Source organism: Puma concolor, chromosome A3 (assembly GCF_028749965.1).
Source record: "Puma concolor isolate L17-30 chromosome A3, mPumCon1.1.hap2, whole genome shotgun sequence".
Classification (NCBI taxonomy): domain Eukaryota; kingdom Metazoa; phylum Chordata; class Mammalia; order Carnivora; family Felidae; genus Puma; species Puma concolor.
In genome coordinates this window covers 50,688,751-50,709,146 of record NC_141669.1, presented here as the reverse complement: position 1 = coordinate 50,709,146, position 20,396 = coordinate 50,688,751, and the positions used below count along the sequence as shown (strand labels likewise).

At 54.9% G+C, this 20,396-nt stretch overlaps 1 protein-coding gene across 6 annotated transcripts in view; it reads left to right on the top strand.

Moving 5' to 3' along the window:
* The window catches only part of TET3 (tet methylcytosine dioxygenase 3), a 106,090-nt gene continuing 85,694 nt past the window's right edge, over positions 1 to 20,396 (top strand). Inside the window, exons 1-3 of one of the 6 annotated variants that reach the window (XM_086700817.1) lie at positions 1 to 128; positions 2,185 to 2,924; positions 16,927 to 16,983. In XM_086700817.1, coding sequence (XP_086556943.1) covers positions 2,622 to 2,924; positions 16,927 to 16,983 — 360 coding nt within the window. In that variant the 5' untranslated portion in view covers positions 1 to 128; positions 2,185 to 2,621. Of the gene's footprint in view, positions 129 to 416; positions 567 to 1,119; positions 1,343 to 1,741; positions 1,866 to 2,184; positions 2,925 to 16,484; positions 16,614 to 16,926; positions 16,984 to 20,396 lie in introns of those variants that run through there. The other 5 variants (XM_086700818.1, XM_086700816.1, XM_086700819.1 and 2 more) reach the window with 5 other exon arrangements.

Here is a 20,396-nt window from a genome sequence, read left to right as displayed (position 1 = left end):
GAGACCCACCCTTCTCTCCAGCAACCCAGGTAGGTGGAAGGCAGCTGCGGGCACCAGCCTGGCAGTCAGGCCAGATGGGTGGAGCTGAATTAATCTAACCTGGAATTTCAACTTGGCCTGCACAACAGGTGAGGGGAAAAAAAAAAAAAAGCAGCAGAGTGAACGGGCAGTTTGGCAACTTGGAAATATTCTTGTGCCTTGTCCCTTGTCCCCTGCCTGGAAAATAGTCCGGGGTGACTTCTCAAAGTGTCTGCACCGGGTAATGGGGCTTGGTTGCACCACGGCCCCCTTCATAGGCTCTCCGAGCCCCTCCTGAACGCTGTCCTCCTCCGTTACCCTCCGCGACGCGCCCGTTCCCCCTCCTGTGGGAGGCAGGGCGGGGGTATCGGATTAGTCTTTGTTTTCGACGCGAAAGAGCCGAGCGCGGCGCGGGGGAGGCTCGCGATGGCAGGGCCCTGGGGTCCGCCTGAGTACGGCGCTCAGCCGTGACCCCTGCGAGGGTGTCCCGTAGCCGGCCCGCAGCCTCTGCCCCCGGGTACCCTTTCCTTGCCGGCCAGGCTGACTCGGTACGCAAACGCGCGACGTCCCCCATTGTCCTGCCTCGGAATGAGCGAGCGGCAGCAGGGAGAGGGGGGTCAGTCAGGCCCGGAGCTCAGGGCCCCCGGGGGCTCCGGGGCCGTCCCAGACCTCTCGGGCCCGCAGGGAGCGGCAGGAAGTGGGGACACCGGGGCCGGCTCGGCCGAGGGCCTAGGCTAGGAGGTCCGCGTGCCCCACCCCGCGCGGCCCGCCTGGGCTGCAGAAGCGCGGGAGGGCGGGGGCCACTAGCCTGAAGGGGGCGGCAGGGTCCTGGGAGGGCCGACGCGGGGGTGGGGAGGTACTGCAGGTGCAAAGGCGCGGCGGCCGAGCCGGGCCCGGCCGCCACCCGCTTGCAGGCTGCTCGCTCCGTCCCCTCCCCCTTCGCGGGAACTCTCCCCTCGCGCAGCCCCCGGCCCGGTGGAGGGGGCGGCGGGGCCGGCGGGGCTCGGCGGGGCCGCACGTGCGCGCCCTCCCGGGCGGGGGAGTCCCCGGGCGAGCACGTGCCGCGGCGCGCGGGGGGCGGGGAGTCCCGCGGACGCCTTCATTGCTGCTGCTGCCGCCGCGGCCGCCGCTGCCTCTTCCTTCCTCCTGCGCCGTCCCCTCCTCGGCCCGGGCGGGGGGCTCCGCGCGCCCAGCTCGGCCCGGCCAGGCGCTCCGTGAGGCGGGCGCCCCAGGCGGCGGCGGCGGCCGCGACGGTGGTGGCGGCGGCAGCGCGGGCCGGGAAACTTTGCCCCTTTGTGCGCTCCGCCCCGGAGGCGGCGGGCAGGTCGGTGCAGTCGGTGCCTTTCCGGCTCCGGGGTGGGGGAGGGGAGGCGTGGGGGGCCCTGCCCGGAGGGGGGGGTGTGGGGGAATGGGGGAGGGGACGGCCCGGGGGCCGGCCGGGGGGGCCGCTACTTTGTTGCGGGGGACGGGGCGGGGGTGCTACGGGTCACAGTGTAGCGGAGCCGGGCGGGGGCGGCGGGGCGGGGCGGGGGCTGCGGAGCCGCCAGAGCCGAGCGGCCGAGGCCCCAGAACAAAGGAGCCCGAGCGGCGGCGCGCGCGCGGCCCGGCCCGAGCTGGAGCGCGCCCCCCTCCCCGCGCCCCCTCGTCGGAGCGGGCCGCCCTCCCCAGTCTGGCCGGCGGGCGGGGGGCGCGGCGGGGCGGCCGGTGCGGGCTACCCCGGGCGCGCCCCTGTCCAGGCCGCTTCCGTGCCGGGGGCGCTCGGGCAGCCCCGCCGAGTGAAGCTCTCAGCAAACTTTATTTTGAAAGCTCTGCTCCCTTGGGGAGGCCCTAGCGACCTCCAGTGAGGGGTGTGTGTGGGAATTTTGGTGAAACTCTCCCAAGCCCGTGGGGGTGGGGCAGAGGACAACTTTATTAGACATCTCACCTTGACCACCCCTTTAAATTCATTGAGCAGGTTCCCTCAGCACCCCATCAGGCGCTAGGCCTCCTCCCCCAGGCAGGGAGCGGGTGCTGGTGCGCCCTGCCAGAGGTTCTGGGCAGGACTTCATTTGAGCAAGCCCTTTCTCTTCCCCCATTTTCTCTCCTTCCAGAAGCAGGAAGAGGTAACATGTGAAAGTTGTCCCTGAGCCTCAAGTGATGCGCTTCCTCTTTCTGTCTCTCTTTTAGGCAGCGCTGCCTTCTCCATCATCCTGACCCCAGAGGACAATTACCAGGAGGAGAAACTCCTCACCCTGCCCAGCCCCCACCACACACTCACCTGCTCACCTCATGCCTGGGTGCAGGGTGGGTGAGGGTGAAGAACCCACCCAGTCAAGATGATCCCTTCTCTGGGGACCGCTGCTGGTGTCCTGCCCCAGATCCTGGGCCCCAGCAGTTGGGAGAGTGGCCCCCAGCTGAGCCCTATCAGACTGCTGCAGAGGAGGTGAAGAGGGGTTGAGAAGAGGCGCCCATCCTGGAGTCTGGAGTTACTTGCCTTCACCCTTCACCCGCGTACACTCTTGACTGTTTTAGGAAAGAAGGACCTGGTGGTGGCCTTTGCAGGCAGGCAAGAAGCTGGACCGTGGCTTTACTCTGGCACCTATGCCCCTACCTCTGGCAGTGTCATGAGCCAGTTTCAGGTGCCCCTGGCAGTCCAACCGGACCTGCCAGGTCTTTATGACTTCCCTCAGGGCCAGGTGATGGTAGGGGGTTTCCAGGGACCTGGGCTCCCCATGGCCGGAAGTGAACCCCAACTCCGAGGGGGTGGAGATGGGCGAAAGAAACGAAAACGGTGTGGTACTTGTGAGCCGTGCCGGCGGCTGGAAAACTGCGGGGCTTGCACCAGCTGCACCAACCGCCGCACGCACCAGATCTGCAAACTGCGCAAGTGTGAGGTGCTGAAGAAAAAAGTGGGGCTTCTCAAGGAGGTAAGCTGGCCTTTGTTTGGCTACCCTGCCCTTGCCGTGAGGGTGCTGTCCTCACAGGGTCTTGCTGAAGACGGTTAAGCCCAGTCTACCATGCTGATCCTTTTGGTCTAACTTTCACTGGGGCCATGTGTGGGAGCTGTCTTGCTGACAGTTTGTAAGAGAGTAACCACGGAGCGGGGGTCTCCAGCTAGCACGCTCCTCTCTGATGTTTGCATTTGATGGAGGACATACCCAGCCTTATTTCTAGAAGTTGTGTGTGTGTGTGTGTGTGTGTGTGTGTCCTACTTGAAGCCTCAGATGTATTTCAAGGTCACACGAATGCTTGGGTGGCATGGGAGTGATGGTGTCAGGTAAGGGGTGGATTTGGAAAGAAAGATTTGGAGTGACAGGGTGCTTTTGTGCTGCCCTGATGAATGGGATGTTTTGTTTTTCCTAAACCTTTTCTCGAGTACCACCGTTTTTCTCAGAAAGCAGGAGAGCCTATTGGAACTGGAGATTTAAAGACAACCCATGATTTGGGTTTCCCTACTGGACTGAGGACTTCTTGGGGTCCGAGACTTTTCTTTATCTCTGTGTTCTCAGGACCTGGCTCAGTTCCTTGATGTGTAGTCGGCACTCAGATACTAATTGAATGAATGAATGATGTGCTTTTGAGACACTGTCCAGCTCAGGGAAGAGTACTGCCTTCATTTGGAATAGGGGGATGGAGGGAGGAAAGGAGGAGTGGGGACGAAATGAAAGGGGGAAGCGGAGAGGTAGTGACCCTGCACTGGCCATCGTTCCCTTCTGTTCTGGTGGCTGGCTGCCAGCACGAGGTTGGTGGCAGCCTCCATAGCGCAGAGTTGGCAGAAGTAGGGCCGAGCGAAGTCGAGCAGCTCGGGAGAGCGGTGTAGCGGCTTGAGGTCGCTCCAGGCAGCGGAACTGGCGCTGGACAGAGCCGGAGGCCTGCGCTGTCTGTGGGGCTCCTGTGCTCCGCCACTGATTTGTCCAAGGGCTCAGACAACTCAGGCCCCCTCTCCGGGGTTGTCTTCTCCCCTGGGAAATGGAGGGGTTGCGCTTGATGGCCTTTGAAGCCCTTTCCAGCTGGGCTGGGAGCCGCCGCGCTTCTGAGGGCTAGGGCACCTGTGGCTTCGATGGGCTGGCGGCTGGCGCTCGGGATTTCCCTGTCCGCTGAGCGCCCAGCTGTGCCGTGAGCTTGGTGGGGCTGTGGTCCCGTGGCTGGGAAGAGAGCTCCAAGTGTTGGGGGCAGGGAAGTGGGTGTTGTTGGGATGTCTTCTGCCCCTTTTCACTTTCTCTTGTCCACTCCTGTGGAAGCTGCATATAGCGGCCCAGGACCACAGACTCTGTGCTCTGTTTCCCTGGTCTCTGATGAAAGCAGACATCTGGATCACATGTGCAGCTCCCCCTCACCCACCCACCCCCCCCCAGCTGGGAAGCAGTGTCCGGTCCCTGTATGTTGCTGGTGTTGTGGGGAGTTGGCATCCTGCTGGCCCAGGGCCCTGTGGGTCACTTCTGAAAGGGAGCAGGGGAAGAGCAGGGATGAGATCTAGTGTTTTGGAGTAAGGAAGAGTTGTTCGGTCTACTTTTAAAGCTTGGTTCCTCTGCTTGCTTCCTTGAGGCATCCATCCCATCTTGCCACTCTCTTTGTTTCACTCCACTCCTCCTGTGATCAGACCTGAGGAGTAGGGGGGCTGAGCTTTCTGAACTGGGTGTTCCTGGAAGTAGAGGACATGGTGAACTGTGTTTAAGCTTTTCTTATGGCACTGATGCACACATCTGAGTGAAAGGGTCAGGGAGTGAGGCCAGTGTCCTGTCATCCTCCTGCATAAGCTGCTGACCTGGGCTGCTTGGTGATCATGGTTAAGATACAGGGATCTGGGTTGGCTGAGGCTTAGACACAGCCCTGCTGAGAGATCCGTATCCATGTAGAGCTCATCGGTGATGGCTGCCCATCTCAGCCACCAGGGTCTGTGGCTGGTGGCCCGTGGTGTCCCAAGACAGAAGGACTACACACTGGTGTATAGACCAGCGCTGGCCCGCAACAAAGTTCTTTGGTTTCTAGAGAAACCATGGAAAGGGGACAATGAAGTGACCTTTTTTCTTAAAACTATTTTTGACTTGTTTTAAGGATAGGGCCTTTCTAATTGATGCTCGAAATGCAGTATCTTTTACAATTCGAAGGTGTTGGTAGAAAGTAAATCTATTTTTTTTTTAAATCTTTACTTGGTAAAATATAAAATGGTAACTGGTGTCTACATCCACAACTTTTTTTATTGGTCCGTGAAAGCCGAAAGCAGGGGAACCACTGTCCAGGCTACACTGCATTTAATGAATGTATCTCTGGCGTAGTCACGGAGCCAAGAAACGCCCCGAGAGGCTCTGCCTGAGTGAGTCCAAGAGAACCAGCCCCGGGGGGACTGCTGGGACCTTAACCATTAGATCGGAGCAGCCATGTCACCATGTCACAGGAGAGTCCCAGGATTGGGGAGGTTGGGAAAAGGGGAGACCTGTGACTGGCATCAGAGTGTTTTTTTTTTTTTTTTTTCCCGGCTCGGGTATAGGACTTTAGACTTTGGCCCTGATTCTTCAGGTGGGACAAGACACAGCATCCAGGAGTCTCCTGGGAACCAGTCCATCTCCTTGCATCCCTGCTCCCTGGCATTTCCTCTTCTACGCACCTTTTCCTTCCAGCCTGTCTCCACCTCCCCCTGCTTCTTTGAGCTGTCTGACAACTGCTTTGTGTCATTCTGTAAGGGGGAACGTTATCTTGGGTTTCTCTGCTCCTCACTCTTTTTTGCAGTGTGTGTGTGTGAAGGGGGAGGTGCTGTGGAGCCCCTTCACTCAGAAAAGAAGTTCAGCATTTTAAGACTAGAAACAGTTCCCAGGGAAGGGCCCTCCCACCAGAACCAGGTGACTGCTTCTCTGGGACCAAAAGTGAGGTAAACACCTTCGAGTGGTTTATTCCTGTACCGTGATTTTCCTTTCTAGTGGCAGGAAGAATTTAGATCCTAGGCTGATGTCCGAGACTGTTAGACTTCACATTCTTTTCACCTGAGTCGTGGCTTGTAGCACAAAGAAGATGTCTAATTAGAAGATAGGACGTGGTGGGTATGGAGACAAAGTAGGCCTCAGACCCCAAAGTAAGCCCTGTGCTGCTTACTGTCTTGAGCGTTGGTTTCTCATTTGTCAGATGGGGTAACTTTTCTCTGCAGGGTTGTTGTGAGGATTAATGGAGATTAAAATATGCATAGTGTCTGGCACATAGTAGGTAATCAAAAGGCAGTGACAACACATTCCTAGAACATCTAGGGAAGATGGCTGGGAATTAGCCTCAACTCTGCGGGGGTGGAGATGGGTGAAGAAACGGAAACAGTGTGGTACCTTCACGCATAAATGATTGTGCATTCATCTCTAAGTCGTAATTGTAAAGATATAATACAAATTAGGTGTTTATCTCAAGACATCTACTAGCTTGCTTATAAAAGAACCATGGAGCCAGGCAGAAGGAGGGAAGAATTTGCCAGCCTCCCTGCTGAGGAAGGAGGTTAAACACCCAGGAGCAAGGAGCTGCTGTGGTCTTGGGCCTTCTTGGGCCTGACTGAGAAATTGCTCGTGGGTGAGCACCTGATAGGAAGGGTAGGAGAATAACTATGGAAAAAGCAAACAAACCCTGTTTGGAAAAACATGTGTGGAAGGTTGGAAGCATGATTGAGAACATTGTGGGTGAAAAATGAAGAGAGATGGGAATATATATAGTGTGAAAACACCATCTAGCTCTCAGCCAAGTGGATTTAGTGGCTGAAACAGCTCTCTGTTGCCGTTTTGAGACAAGATACCTCAAAATTGGGGATCTCTCAACAATACGAGAGTATCTACCGATTCTTGCCTTTCCTGTCGGTAGTCCAATGTTCCTGAAGACAGAGGCTGTGGGGAGGGATGCTTTCAGGCTGGCACCAGTTCCCACCAGCAAAAGGGAGAAGTAGTTGGTAAGATAGAAGTGATGAAATTCTTTAGAGAAAGGAACCCCATCTTCCCCCTTTGTGAAGCCAGAGTGAAGACTGGGCAAGGAGCGGCATTTACCACAGACTTCAGAAATCATCTTTCAAATGCAAAGAGTTTTTAACCCCAGGCCCACAGACTAAAAGGGAAGTTAGCTGGAAGGATGGGATTGCTCTTTAAAAAGGAAATGCTGACAGAACAGTCCTGAATGGTGCCCCAAGGAGGAAGGTGATGGGACTCTGGGAGAACTGAGCCATCTGTGTGGCTACATGGGCTGCTGTTGTGTGAGCGCAGATGGTGGAAGACCATGCTCCTTATGCGGAAAGGGGGTGTGTGTCACGGAAGGCAGATTGAGGAGTGGCCTGACCCCTTAAGAGGAGTGTCAGGAAGTACAGTGGCCAGAATGTGCTGAGGCTGGTGGAAAATACTCAAGACAATAAACGTCTTTTATATATTCCCAGCGAGAAGGAAGTGTAGGCTTACAACTTCGGGTACATAGCTGGTGACAGAGAACAGCCACTGGGCCCCTGTCGTGTTGGGAGGAGTGAGCTGGGGAAAGACCGCAGCGTGTGTGGTTAGGAAAGGAGGGCCAGCCAGCTGCCTTAACCTGAGTCTGAGCCATTCACTCCCTGACGAACACCTTCACATATGCTCACAGAATGCCAATTTTTATGCAATTATGATGGTTGAAAGAGGACTAAAAGATCAGAGACAGGCAAAAAGTCCAATTCTTCAAAGAGATTTTGGAAACGATAAACGCATAAGCTTGACGTTAATTTTGGACAGCTCTAGAGCAGATTGTTAGAAAGATGGTTTGGGAGACTAGAAAGGCAAGTGATGAGCCTTGGGAGGTGGGGTGTCCCTTTGGCTTTCTCTAAAGCAGTTCAGCCAAATTAATAAATCTGGATTTCTGCAAATAAATGATGGTATCTCCTGCAGCTTCTTGGACAGATCAGAGGGTCGGTTTTTGATTTAAAGTCATCCTGAAGAGAGGGCACTGGGGTAACTGCCCGTTCAATCTTTTTATCAACCACGTGGATCAGGGATTCCACATTGTGATCCCCTGGGTCCCACTCCCAGGGATTCTGATTTAACTGGTCTGTGGTGAACCCAGTTGGGCTGGGGCACCCCAGGTGTATCTGGTGTTGAGTTAGAGTGGAAATTCTCTGATGCAGTTGAGAGACTGAGGTTATGGGCACCGACCTGGGCTCTTCTGCAGAGTGCTTGCCTGAGTCTTAGAGTATGTGAACGACCATACATCCTCCTTTGCTGATCAGTGGACCAGCAGCATGGACATTGCCTGGGAGCTTGTTAGAAATGCAGTCTTGGGCCCTATCTAGGACCTCCTGAATCAGAATCTGTACTTTTACCAGATTCCCACGTGATTTGCATGTCCATGAGAGTTTGAGGAGCTGATCTGCAGCGCCTCTGTGACTGGGAGAAGGGGATGGAGTTGGAGAAGGGGGCAAAAGTCAATCTTGATGAACAGGTAGAGAACTCCAGTTGCCAACAAGAATAAGGAAGATGACTAATCCATTTCTTTACCTGCAGGCCAGGGAGACAAGATCCTCTTGAGATTTACTTCAGGTTTATTCTTGTTCTTCTGGTGCCCATTATTTTGTAGTCTAGTGAGTTATCAATAAAACCCTTTTGTGTGTGTGTGTGTGTGTGTGTGTGTGTGTGTGTGTGTGTGTTTAGAATAGTCAGGAAAGAGCTCTCAGAAGATGTCTGCTGCTAAGCAGCCTGACTCAGAATCTTGGAGTCGATGAGAGAGTAGTAGTTGGTGGTGGTTGTGAAGAGGAGACGTGTGTTTATAGAACCTTGGGTCTTATGGGAGGGTCTGGGGACTTATGGAGGAGAAAGCATGTGTACCGTCTTCAGAAGATGTAGGTAGGGAGTAGTAGGTGTGTCAGATAGATAGGTGGGTGGGGTGGCGTGCTGATGGTGGCAGTGCAGGTGTTAAGTTGAATGGTAGAACGAGGGGTTAAGGAGATTGGGGCAGTCTAGAGCAATGGGCTCCAACCAAACTTGATGGAATGTAATCAGGGTAAATCTAGGGTATTGTGCTTGTTTAAAAAGAGAAAATGCACAAGCAAGAAACCCTGGTTTCCTAGCAAGTAAGAAGAGCTGAAACTCTAAAAGAGATGTTGACAGCCTATCTCGATCTGTCAGAGTGGCCACATGCAGGATGACTGAAGGAAATGGCTCTGCCGCTTGGAAATGAGGAATGCTAAGGTAAGTCTTATGTGAAAGAGGGAGTCAATTTCTATGTGTAGAGGGGTGTGCAGAACTTTTGGAAGTGCGTGGAAGTTATAAGCAGGGAGATTGAACCTATGTTAGAAAAAAAAGAATCGTCTAGGGGCGCCTTGCTGGCTCAGTCGTTGGAACATATGACTCTTGATCACGGGGTCATGAGTTCAAGCCCTACTTTGGGCATAGAACTTACTTGAAACAAAAAAAAAGAGATAAGACAAAAGAATCATGTGACATTTACAGCTATTCCAGAAGTGGAGAGCCAGGCCTGAGAGAGGAGTGCATTTCCTGTACCTGTACCTGTACATGTCTGGGTAGAGGCTGGGTATTGACTGGCAGGGGTTTTATGAGGACTTTCTGTATCAGGTGGGACTTCTATGTTTGGTGTCTCTTGCTAAGACCGTAGAGTATAACATCAGGTCTGTTTTTGTATTCCTCAGACAACTACATTGCAGAAGAAACACCTCTCTTAGGCCGTAAAAGTTTTTGGTCAAGATCTAGACAATCGCAGACCTAATCGCAGACCTAGGTTGGAATAGAGTGTGAACTTTCTGAAACTTTCTGCCAATTGGTATGTGACTGTAGAGGGGTGTGTTTCTTCAGGGGAGAGGGTCAGTGATTTTGTGCAGATTCTCAGTAGTATTCATGGCCTCCCCATATTTAAGAAATATGCCCTACCTGAGCTGTCCAGTATAGTATTCATTAGCCATGTGTGGCTGTTTAAATTTTAATTAAAATGAAATAACATTAAATTCAGTAACTCAGTTGCACTAGCTACTTTTCAGTGGCTAGTGTCTTGGGTATGGGACAGCACAAGATATATTTCCATTATTATGAGAAGTTCTATTGAACATGGAGTTTCCCTGTGATCTCTGAGCCCTCACTGAAATCTGTATCTGGGTTGGGGAAATCGTGGTTTCTGTTGTCTGCTCTCAGAAGGATATTTTGGGTTGGGATCCCTGTCCCCACCCTAAGGTAGGTGGTGAAGGGTGTGGAAATGAATAGTGCTTTTCCTGGGTTCTAACACACGCTGAAGCTCATTGCTTCTCCTTGAGGGCATGGGCCATGTTTTATTTACCTGCCATGGGGAAAGAATAACAATAGAAATGTGGTGGGGCTCCCCCATCAAAGGCTGTCTCTGAAGCTCCCTAGGGAGAAGTGGTCTCTAACGCCCACAGTCTTGACCAGCGGCCTTGGTGGACCTTGTCCATGTTTACATCCAGCCCTGAGCCTGTTGTCTCCTCTCAGCGTTGAGCCTCTCATTCTGGAGAAGGCAGTGTGGGGACCAGGCGAGTTGGAAGGCCACATCAGGGGTCTCAGGAGTTGTCACTACTTCCACGCCCTCCTTCCCATCACTTCTTTGCAGCTCCCTTGTGGGTTGAGGGCAGGTGCTCAGGAAGAGAGGTGTTAGAAAGGAAAGGCACCCCTTCATCTTCCTTGAGCTGTGCTGTAGCTCAGCTGGCTGTTCCAGGGAGAGGCGTTCAGGGCTGCTGCGTGGGCCTCTACCTGAGTGTGGCCGTGCAGGGCGGAGGCTGCTGGCACACCTGGAGTGGACACACCCCTCTGTGGCCTTGTCTCCTGTCATTTGCATAAGAAATCTGATAACCTAAGTTTTTATTGGTCTTTGAGGGAGGGAGAAAAGAAAGCGGGCAGGCAGCTCATTGTAGGGTGACTGGCTGGCCTTCCGGTGACCCCAGGTCTGGGGGTTGCCTGCTTGCTTCAGGTTGCACAAGATCTTCCTGCACTGCTGGCTCTGACCTGTACAAGAGCCAAGTGCAGTATGCCCTACCTCCCCACACCTGTCAGGGAGTCCGTGGACAGAGTAGTGTACCTATCACTGCTGGTCGGGCAGCAATTCTGGATTTTCTACATGGAAGGGAAATTCTAGTGGGCAGAGTCATTTGGGGGTATGTGCCAGACTGCACTGTGCCCCATAGGCCCCCACCCCTCCTCATTACTGCCAGAGGAAGCCTCAGGAAGAGTGTGGAGGTGCCTGGTCAAAAACGAATACTGAGGCACTGGACTAGATTCTGTTGCACTTCTGAGCCATTCGTGCGGGAAGGACCCTGAGCGGCTTGCTCTTGACTTTTCTCTTTTTATTGATTGTTCTGCTCTTCAAGGGTAAGGATTCATGCCCCAGTAAGGAGTGGGGTGTTGGGAAAAGCTAAGTGCTAGGACAAGGAGGAGAGGCACCTTCCCAGAATGTTTCCTTGGTCCCGGGCCTCACAGCGTCCCCAGTGCGAGGGGGAGGGCAATTCCTCTCTCTGGCATCGGCCACAGTTTTCAGTGGTGGGGGGATGGGCAGGACGTCCTCTGCTTTGACTTGTAGACCTGCGAGTTGCCTTCCCAGCCTGATTCAGAGAATTGCCTGGGACTGGCTGTGCGCAAGGCACGCGCGCGCTTGGAGCCTCAGCTGCGGGTAAAGAGGAGGCAGCGCTTACTCCGTCCTTAATGAGCTCACAGTCTGGGGAGGGAGACAAGCATGGAAACAAATAATTACAGTACGGTGTGTCAGGGCTATAAGAGAGGGACGCCTCCAAGGCAGAGATGAGCCTTACTTACCTTTGGGCTCAGTGGGGAGGGGAAGGGACAGATTCTGAGTTTCAGTGTAGCGATATGTGAAGGACAAGGGGGCTTCCAGGAGGAAGGGAGCATTGTCCCTGAGCTTGAGGTGTGTAGAGATGCTTCTTGAATGCTCATGGCTGGTGGCAGGGTGTGGAAGGCTGCGGACAGACAGCAACGGGCCACCTGAGGGTGTTCCCAGGTCCTCCGGGTGAAAGGTAAGACGCGCTTTGTGTTAATTCCTCTTGGAAGTCTCCATGGGCGCTGTCCACAGGTTTCTAAGCCACTCAGCATTCCTGTCCCACCTCTCAACCACCTCTTAAGGTCCGTGTTGTTTGCCTGGATCCTGGAACATTTGGTGGCCCAAGGCTGTTGTAGTTGGGGTGGGGAAACCCAGATGCGGCTCGTAGACTGCAAGACTTTCTCACAAGCATCTAGGAGGGCGGGCAGGGTGTGGGCAGAGCTACAGCTGCTACCTGTTAGCTGGGGTGGGGGAGGGGGCAGGTGCATTCTGTTTGTTAGTATGGAAACTTGTGGTGGGGTTGTTGGCTGGTTCTGATAGTATTCCCTCGGACATTGCTGGGTGCATGGGTTCAGTTTGTTTCCGCTGCATCTCCAGAAGCACCTTTTCTCCTCCTCTCCTTCTCCTCCGCACACTGCACACTCCATCTCCTCCTCCTCTTCCTTGTGATTGCTGTTGACACAGACTTCCGCTGCCAAAGCTAATTGTGAGGCCTGATCAGTGAATGAAGGCAAAGGCAGTTCCCATGACAACCGCAAAGAGTTTCAAATATAGGGGATGATGTGTGTGATGGGCTGCAATTACTTGGGTGGAAATTGATGCGTGGACACCGGGGACTTCAAACATAGGCTCTGAAGGTGGAGGGGGTATTGGGTTTCTTTGGCAGGATCCTTTGTGTGATGGAGAGGGAAGGAAACGAGGGTGTGACTCCCCCACAGTTGACTCCAGGTGCCTTCAGTGTGCGCAAAACCCCTCAGGGGCTTGGGGAAGTCACGACTCCAACCATTCTGGTTGAGGAGGCAGGACACCCAGAGGGACAAATATCCGTAGCAAGTGTCAAATGAGAAACATTAGAAGTGCTGTCAGCTGGCGGAGGACTGGGGTAACCCTAGAAGGCTTCCTGGAGGAAGTGGGTCTTGAACTGAGCTTTAAAGGAAAGCTTTGTGGGGAATGACCTCATTCAGGACACAGCTATGCCAGAGAAGTCTGTCTACCTCCTGCCAACTCTAGAAGAGGTAAGTTGATATGAAAATCATAGAACTACACAGAGCAGCCCCAACTGTATCACTGCAAGTTAAGGGGTGGCAAGAGCCCTGCTCAGTCATTCTCTCACTGTGTGACCTTAGGCAAGGTGCTTGGCCATCCTGTAAACTGATTTTTCTTATCTTTAGAATGGGCATGAATAACTCCTGTTTCCCTGGTTTGTTTTGAGGATTAAGTAAGAGATGATACATCATGTTCCAAGTATGGGGCCCTACAACGAGGTTGATGTTTGTTTGACGTTCCTGTACAGGTTCCTGAATCTATGTCTGGATGTGTCCCCATTCCCTAGTCTTTGTATATCAGTGTGGTTTCCGGCCTGTGGGTATCCGTGTTCCGGAGGTTCTCAGTATTGGGTAATTTGTGTGTTCTGAGAGTGAGTGAATCCATCTGCCTCTCCCCAGTGGGGAGGGCTGTAGCCCCATTCCTCTTGCTGGGAGTATAGTGGGACTGGGGTCATGATAGAAAGTGGGGAGGAACCCTCAGTCCCCAGGGGTCCCAAGTACCTCTGGGTTAGTCCCTGAGAAGACCAAAATGTAGAAAGGCCAATAGAGATGGGAGATAGTTGATTGTATTGTGGGGGTATGGCGCGTGTCTCTGCTGGGAGCATGCACCTTTGTGACTCCTTAGAGCCCTGGCATTCCAGTGTGGGACAGAGATGGGATGGGAGCAGGTGGACTGCCTCTGGGACCCTGGGCTATTCTAGAGTATCTGCAGGCTGCTGGGGGGTGGGCCAGGACCTGTGGGTGGGGTAGGACTGAGTTAGCAGTGGGGTGGGAGTGGGGGTCAAGCAGCCCAAATGGCTCTTGCAGGCTGGTGAGGAAGATATGTGCTGGCTGAGACTCAGCTGTAGTTTAGTTCTAGCAGGTCCTGCCCTCCCATGAGAGCAGGTGTCCCTCTGATCCTTGGGGACCTCAAAGGGAAGGTCAGCCGGGAAAGTGGCGTCTCCATTTCAGTGCCCAACCCCCTGTCTCTCCTCCCTCCTTGCCTAGAAAGTCAGCTCAGCACATTCCAGCTCTGTGCAGAGCCTAGTAAAGTGGGGAAGACAGGGCCCCCGCCCACGTGGGGAAGACCGCCGTGTAAATAAATAACTGCACTTGGTTGTGACTGGTGCTGGAGGAAAGGCTGTGCACTGCGCTATGAGGCCCTTGGAGGAATGGGGCATACTCACAGAAGCTAGATGAACTGGGAAAGCCTCAGAGGGAGGTGACAGTTGGATGAAGCCTTGCACCAGGCCTGGGGGTGGGGGGGTGTGGAGAAGGGGAGGGGAACTGAGTCAAGGAGCAGCTTCAAGAAGTCTCTGAGGCATGAAAAACATTACTATTCTCAGACCCATAGTTTGAAGGGAAGTGGTTAGGTTCAAATGACCCTATCCCTTTTTGCGTTTCCCCAGGATTGGCAGAGAGAGGGATTAAAGAACTGGAATGAGAAAAGCATAGATTGGAATTCTAGCTCACTGCCCACCAGCTGTGTGTTGATGGGCAAGTAACTTCACATCTCTAAGTCTGCTTCTCCGTTAAAGACGAGGTTGTGTGTGGAATAAGTCCAATGAGATGCTCCTACAGCGTAATTGGCACAGGGCCTGGGACGTAGCAGGGGCTTGATAAACTGTGGCAGCCGCAGCAGCAACAGTATTAATTGTTACTGTCCAAGCAGTGTTAGTCACTCTTATCCAGCAGCAGACTGTGTGTGGTGTGGGTGGGCGGGCCAGGGGTTCTGGGGACCAGAATAAAGGAAGAACTTCACTTGGCTTGGCCAAGGTAAGAGCTAGGGGGTGCAGAAACCGTTTTCCATCTTGAGCCATGGCTCAGGACACTGCTCCTTGCCTTTACCTTGTTACCTGCCCTGGGGAGGAGCCCATGAGGGCTGCCCTTTATCCCCAGGGGTGAGGCCCCAGTGCAGTGCCTCTTGGAGTCTCCTCACCAGAGGCCAGCTTTGCTGTCTCTCCCAAGGCAGCTCATCCCATTCTGAGTATCTCCTTGGGGCCCCGTGGAGGGCGCAGCAGTTGGGCATCTATGGTGGAGCGGATAGCAGAACACATCACTGAAACAGGGGCTTTCACAGATCCTAACTAGTCCTACCAGTCACTTCTCCTCTGTGACCTCAGCTTCTTCATCTGTAAGATTCTCAAGAAGTAGCAGCTGCATTTCTTCATAGAATCCTGGCTGCGCATGAGTTAGCTACTGTTTGTAGTTCCATTTTACAGAAGAGCAAAGTGAGGCTAAGACAGGTAAAGTAACACCACCAAGGTGCTGCAGCTAGGTCGTGATGGAGCTGGAAACCGAACCAGATGTGTGAGCACCAGAGTCTGTGGCAGTCCCCTTCCCAGGAGGTGGAAACTTTGGGGTGTTCAGCTACAGGGAGGAGATAGGGTGAAGCAGGGTGTGCTCAGGGATACCCAGGAAATTAAATCCAGGAGTGGTTTGTAAGACTTTGCTCTCCCCATTCTGTTCTCCTGCTGCCCTTTTAGTCTCCAGGTTGTTGTAGGCTTCAAAGGCTCAGAGTCCAGGAACTGGAGGCCAGAGTTTTTTGGGTCTGGGTCACCTCCCCTCCTCAGCCTTTTCTGGGGATAGAAAGTCCTGAGGTCTGGGGAGGCTCTGGGGCCTGGAGGGCCACCTTCATCCATGACCTTTCTGAGAGAGGAGGAAACATCCTACTGGTGGTAGTGGTGGAGGAGGCTGTCTGGATGGGGTGGGGTATGTTCAGGCATGAGGGATGAGTGATCTAGGGTGAGCTGTGGGTGTTGGTGTGTATGGGGAGGGCAAGGCTGACTCCATGAGTCTGAGCCACAGGCAGTGTGGGTGGGCTTCAAGAAGTCTATTTTCTGAGGTGGGCGCTAGAGGGAGGGAGGAGCAGGACTGTTTTTAAGGGTTAAGAGTCTGGTCTTTAGAGCCAGATGAACCTGGCTTGGAGTCCCAATCCTGCTGTGTTCTAGCTATTGTCACCTTGGGTAAGTTCCTTTACTTGCCTTGCCTTGTTTCCTCATCTGCAAAAATGGGGTAAAGGTTCATAGTGCCAAGGCTTTCTTCTTCTTCTTGGAAGATTGCAGAGGCTGTCACTCCTCCGGCTCTCTTCTCCTAGCACCTGGCACCGGCCTGGCTGCCGCCGGGATGAGGCAGTGTGCTAGTGTTCCTGGGCTTAGAGAGTGGCTGGAGGGGGAATCCCACCAGTCCGCCCCAGCTCGACCTCAGGCGCAGTCTGTTATCTCTGACCCCCGAGATGCAGGAGACGCCCTGGGTATTACCTTCAGGGTCCCCTACTCGGGAGGAAGTGGGGTGCCCCGGGATCCCCGGCAGGCCTGGGAGCGGCGGCGGCAGGCCTGGGCAGCAGCCAGCGCAGCTCCGCGGCACCCTTGGCGGCGCCCCCGCCTCCCGGCTGGGCAGGTCCAGCCCCCGGCGGCCCTGCCCCCGCCCGGCGGGCCACGGGGATTGGCTGGCGAGCGCGCCGCCCCCTCCACACAAGCCTCGCCGGCGGCGGGGAGGGGAGCCAAGCCGGCAGCTGGCCGCCGCCTCCTCTGCAGTGCCTCCCTCCGTGTGCTCCGGCGGGGATAATGGGAGGCCCGCCGGCCGATGCACCAGAGGAGGCCGGCCGAGGTAGAGCGGGCAGGGCGGGGAGGGACGAGGCCAGACAGGACGCAGGAGGAGGGGCAGTGCCCTCCTGGATCTCTGGAGGGTGGAAAGAGGAGAAATGAAAACAAAAACACAGGAAGGCGAATGAGCAGATCCACCGAGAGTCTGGGCGGCAGCTGGAGGCAGGAAGATGGTCCCTGCTATCCTTTCTTTCCGAGGCCCCCTCCCTCCCATTCTCCTCCTTCCCCTGCAGTGGTGCTGGGGGTGTGCAGCAGAAGGACTTTGCTTCTTTGCTAGTGTCAGCCGGGCTCATCAGTCTCTCTGGCTTCTTTTGCAGGTGGAAATAAAGGCTGGTGAAGGAGCCGGGCCGTGGGGACAAGGGGCTGCTGTCAAGGTACCTTGTGTGTGTGCGTGCGCGCGCGCGCACGCGTGCGTGCGTGTATGTGTGTGTGTGTGTGTGTGGTGGGGGTGAAGTGTTTGACTGGATTGGATAAAAATAAAGGGTCTCCTCTGGTGATCCCTTAATCTCCCACTGTGTGTGTAGCAGCAGCTGAGGGGGAGGGGTGGCGGGGGTGTGGGCGACCAATGAATTCTCAGGCCTGTGTGGGTTTTGTTTGGATTCTTTTTGCTTTCTCAGCTGGATGGTTTGGGTGCAGTTGGGATTGGGTTTGTTGAACTGTTTTTTTTTTTTTTTTTTTTTTTTTTTTTTTTAAGACATGCAACCCACTCCCCACCCTGGCCTCTGGAAATCTCTCGAGAATGTCCCTGGCGCTGCTGGGTTGGTTAGCATCCAACCTGCAGAAATCCCGGGGGGGGGGGGGGTTCAGGGGGAGGGGGGGATTGTGCTTCTGTGTCTGAAGCTGATAGGGTGTCATTAGTCATGCTGCTGTCACCATGGAGATGGCTGGAGATGAGAGGAGGTGGTGGGGGTGAGGATATTTTGGGTAGGGTGGGGGCTGATGCAATATCATGACTGGGAATCCGGCGGGCGGCTGTTACTCTGTGCAGATTGGTGTCTGGGGGACTGGGAAGGGAATGTTACCAGGTGCGTGGGAAGCAGAGAAGGGGGCATTGAGCTTCTCCATGTGATCGCCTGAGGGCCAGGACTCGGGTATTTGGGGCAGGGCAGAATCTGGTGGGGGTATCAGCCATTACTAGGGAATACAGATGTTCCTCTCAGATTGGCAAGGACCAGGATCGTAGGTTTCCCTGGGCTTTGCCCCTCTTTTCAGGGCCAGGGACCCGCTGAGTGTTTGGGATTACTCAGCAGTATCCTCTGCTGGCCCAGGGTGGAGAAAACTGAGCAGGAGGCAGTTTCATGTGGCTGCCTCTCAAGTCCAAGCAGAGAGGCTGGGGAAGGAGTGCTGGGCAAGGGCAGTACGGAGGGGACTTCTCCTGGGAGGGAGGGAGCCTGTCCCTGCCCCTGGCTCAGCTCTTCTTTCCCCTTTGGCCCATGGAGCCTATGGGGAGCTGGGGGAATCAGGTTGCTTGGGTAGCAGGTAGACGAGCTGCTGTAGTCCCTGGATGCTTTTAGACTTTGGTCCCTGGAAATCCTCCTCCCACTTCCTGGGAAAGCTGTGGGAAGCTCTGTGGAGGTGCTGGAAGTGGCACCCTGCCGCCTCACTGCCTGGGTGGGGACGCTGGCAGGGAGGGGCTCTGCTTCCCCACGTGGGATGGGGGCTCCTGGGTGAGGCTGCCGGGTGGATCAGGAGCCAGGGTGGTTCCCTGGACTCCTCCCAAGGAACTTGAGGCAAGGAAGTGCTTAGGGGAGGGCATAAATTTTGCTTCTGAAACCTGTTCTGGGGGAAGAAGAAGAGCCAGGTGGCATTAGCTCCCCTGGGGAGCTGGGCACGTCTTGGTGAGGCTGGGAGTAGTGGGCGGCCCCTGAGGCAAGCAGAGGGTGGTTGATACTGGCGGTGCTGTGGGTGGGGAGGAGAGAGCTGTGAGCTCACTCGCTCTCTTCTCCGGAGCAGAACCCCCGGTTCCACCTCCGCTTCCTTCCCTGGCCTCCCACTGCTGACTGGGGGAGCTGTAATCACCGTGTGTCCTATTGAGGGCTGTGGGCACAGAGATCATGGAGTGCACCTGTTCTTCCCCCCACCCTGGGGAAAACAGGACAAGGGGATGAGGACAGATGGGCTCAGGGCAGGGGGCAGCTCCCTCCTTCCTCTGTGTCTCCGGCCTTGTCAGCCAGAGCTTCCCTCTCTGCTGGGAGGAAGGACTGCTGGCAGGTTTGTTTACTCCCCAAAGCACCCCCCTCCTGCCTAGCGATGGCTTCTCTTCAGCTCTTTCCAAGTGTGTTCTCCGTTTCTCCCTGCCTGCATTCTGCTGGCCCTGCAGTGCTGCTGGAAGCTCCCAGCCTAATACCTCAACCTTTGGTGTTGTGGGCATGCGGCAGAGGCTACTTGCAAAAGTAGAGGAAGCCTTTCAAACACGTCTTCCTCCTTCCCTCTTCTCAGAGCAGGGCCTGAGCTGGCTTGGTTTTTAAAGTTCTGAGATTGTGTCTGTGCTTGTTTTTATTGTTGAGTCGTCTGTCTGAGAATCCTATCCTCCTCTTGGCTCGGCTTGGGCATTGCCAGAAAGCACTCAGATCTGACTACCCCCCTGCCAGCCCCTTTCCTGGTGCTGCCTTTCCCCCACATGGAGTTTTCTTAGGTGGCGAGTTGGGTGAGGTCCCACATACCCAGATGAGGCAGTCTTATCAGATCCTCTTCCCTCAGCAGGTCGTGGTGTAGGAAGATGTGTCTGGTGTGTGAGCTCATTCTGAGTTCAGGCCAAGACTCTGGGACATGGGACGAGGGGGTGTCACATGTCAGAGTCTGTGCTCCCATAGTATGGGTGCGAGATAGGTAAACTTCATGGGTGAATGGTATGCAGCAGGAGGTGGGAATGTGCTCGTCTGCTGTGTGTTCAGTCCCGCCAGAGTTTCAGGAATATCCACGATGTAGGGTGTGCATAAGTGATGCCTCGCACAGGCATAGAGTTGAGCTTGATAAACGCAGTTTGTCATTTAACTGGCTAGCGTGTTATGTGTGTGCCCATGATATCCTGAGGAACATGCCACAGCACACACTGTTGCCACCACCTCCTTCTTGGCAGCCTGGACAGGAGTGAGTGCCCAGTGCCGAGAGCTCCAGGCCACCCTGCTTTCGGGCTCCCACGCTGCTCCCACGCTCTGCCCCATGGGAATCCTCAACTGGCTGAGGATGTCTGGAAACTATTTTGGGACTATGCCCGGGATCTCTGCCTTCTGTCTCTCCTTTGGACCACTGCAGAAATCCCCCTTTGTTGAGGATTTGTGATCCACACACCGTGGGTGATTCGTACTAGATCTTTCTTGCCTGCTCTTCCTATTCTCCAGCCACTGGTGAGCGTCTAGTGGAAACTCCCCCCCCCCGCCCCCCCAGGTAAGTTTACAAGCAGCAGTGAACTTGGGGAGATACAGAAGTAGGCGAGTGCAGGAAGCGAATGGAGCACAGAGGACTTCAGAGTGGAGTTTGAGAATGGAGAGAGTGAGGGCTTCCCCCGCCCCACGTGATAAGGACTGCAGTTAGAGTCTCAGAGCCCCACCTCCTTAGTGACCCCAACCACTTTTGAATGTCCTGGGAAGGGAGAGGACATTGCAGGATAGATGTGTGAGTGAGCCGGAGGGAGAGCCTTCCTGCCTGCCAGGGCACAGGGATCACAGTGAGGACTCTGGTGGCCCTCTTGCTGGGCTTGCTGAGGAGGGGCCTGGGCTCTGGGTTCCCTCCAGCTGCTAGAAATGGTCTTTGTGGTCCTGCCAAGTCCCCTCCCGCCCCTCCCAGT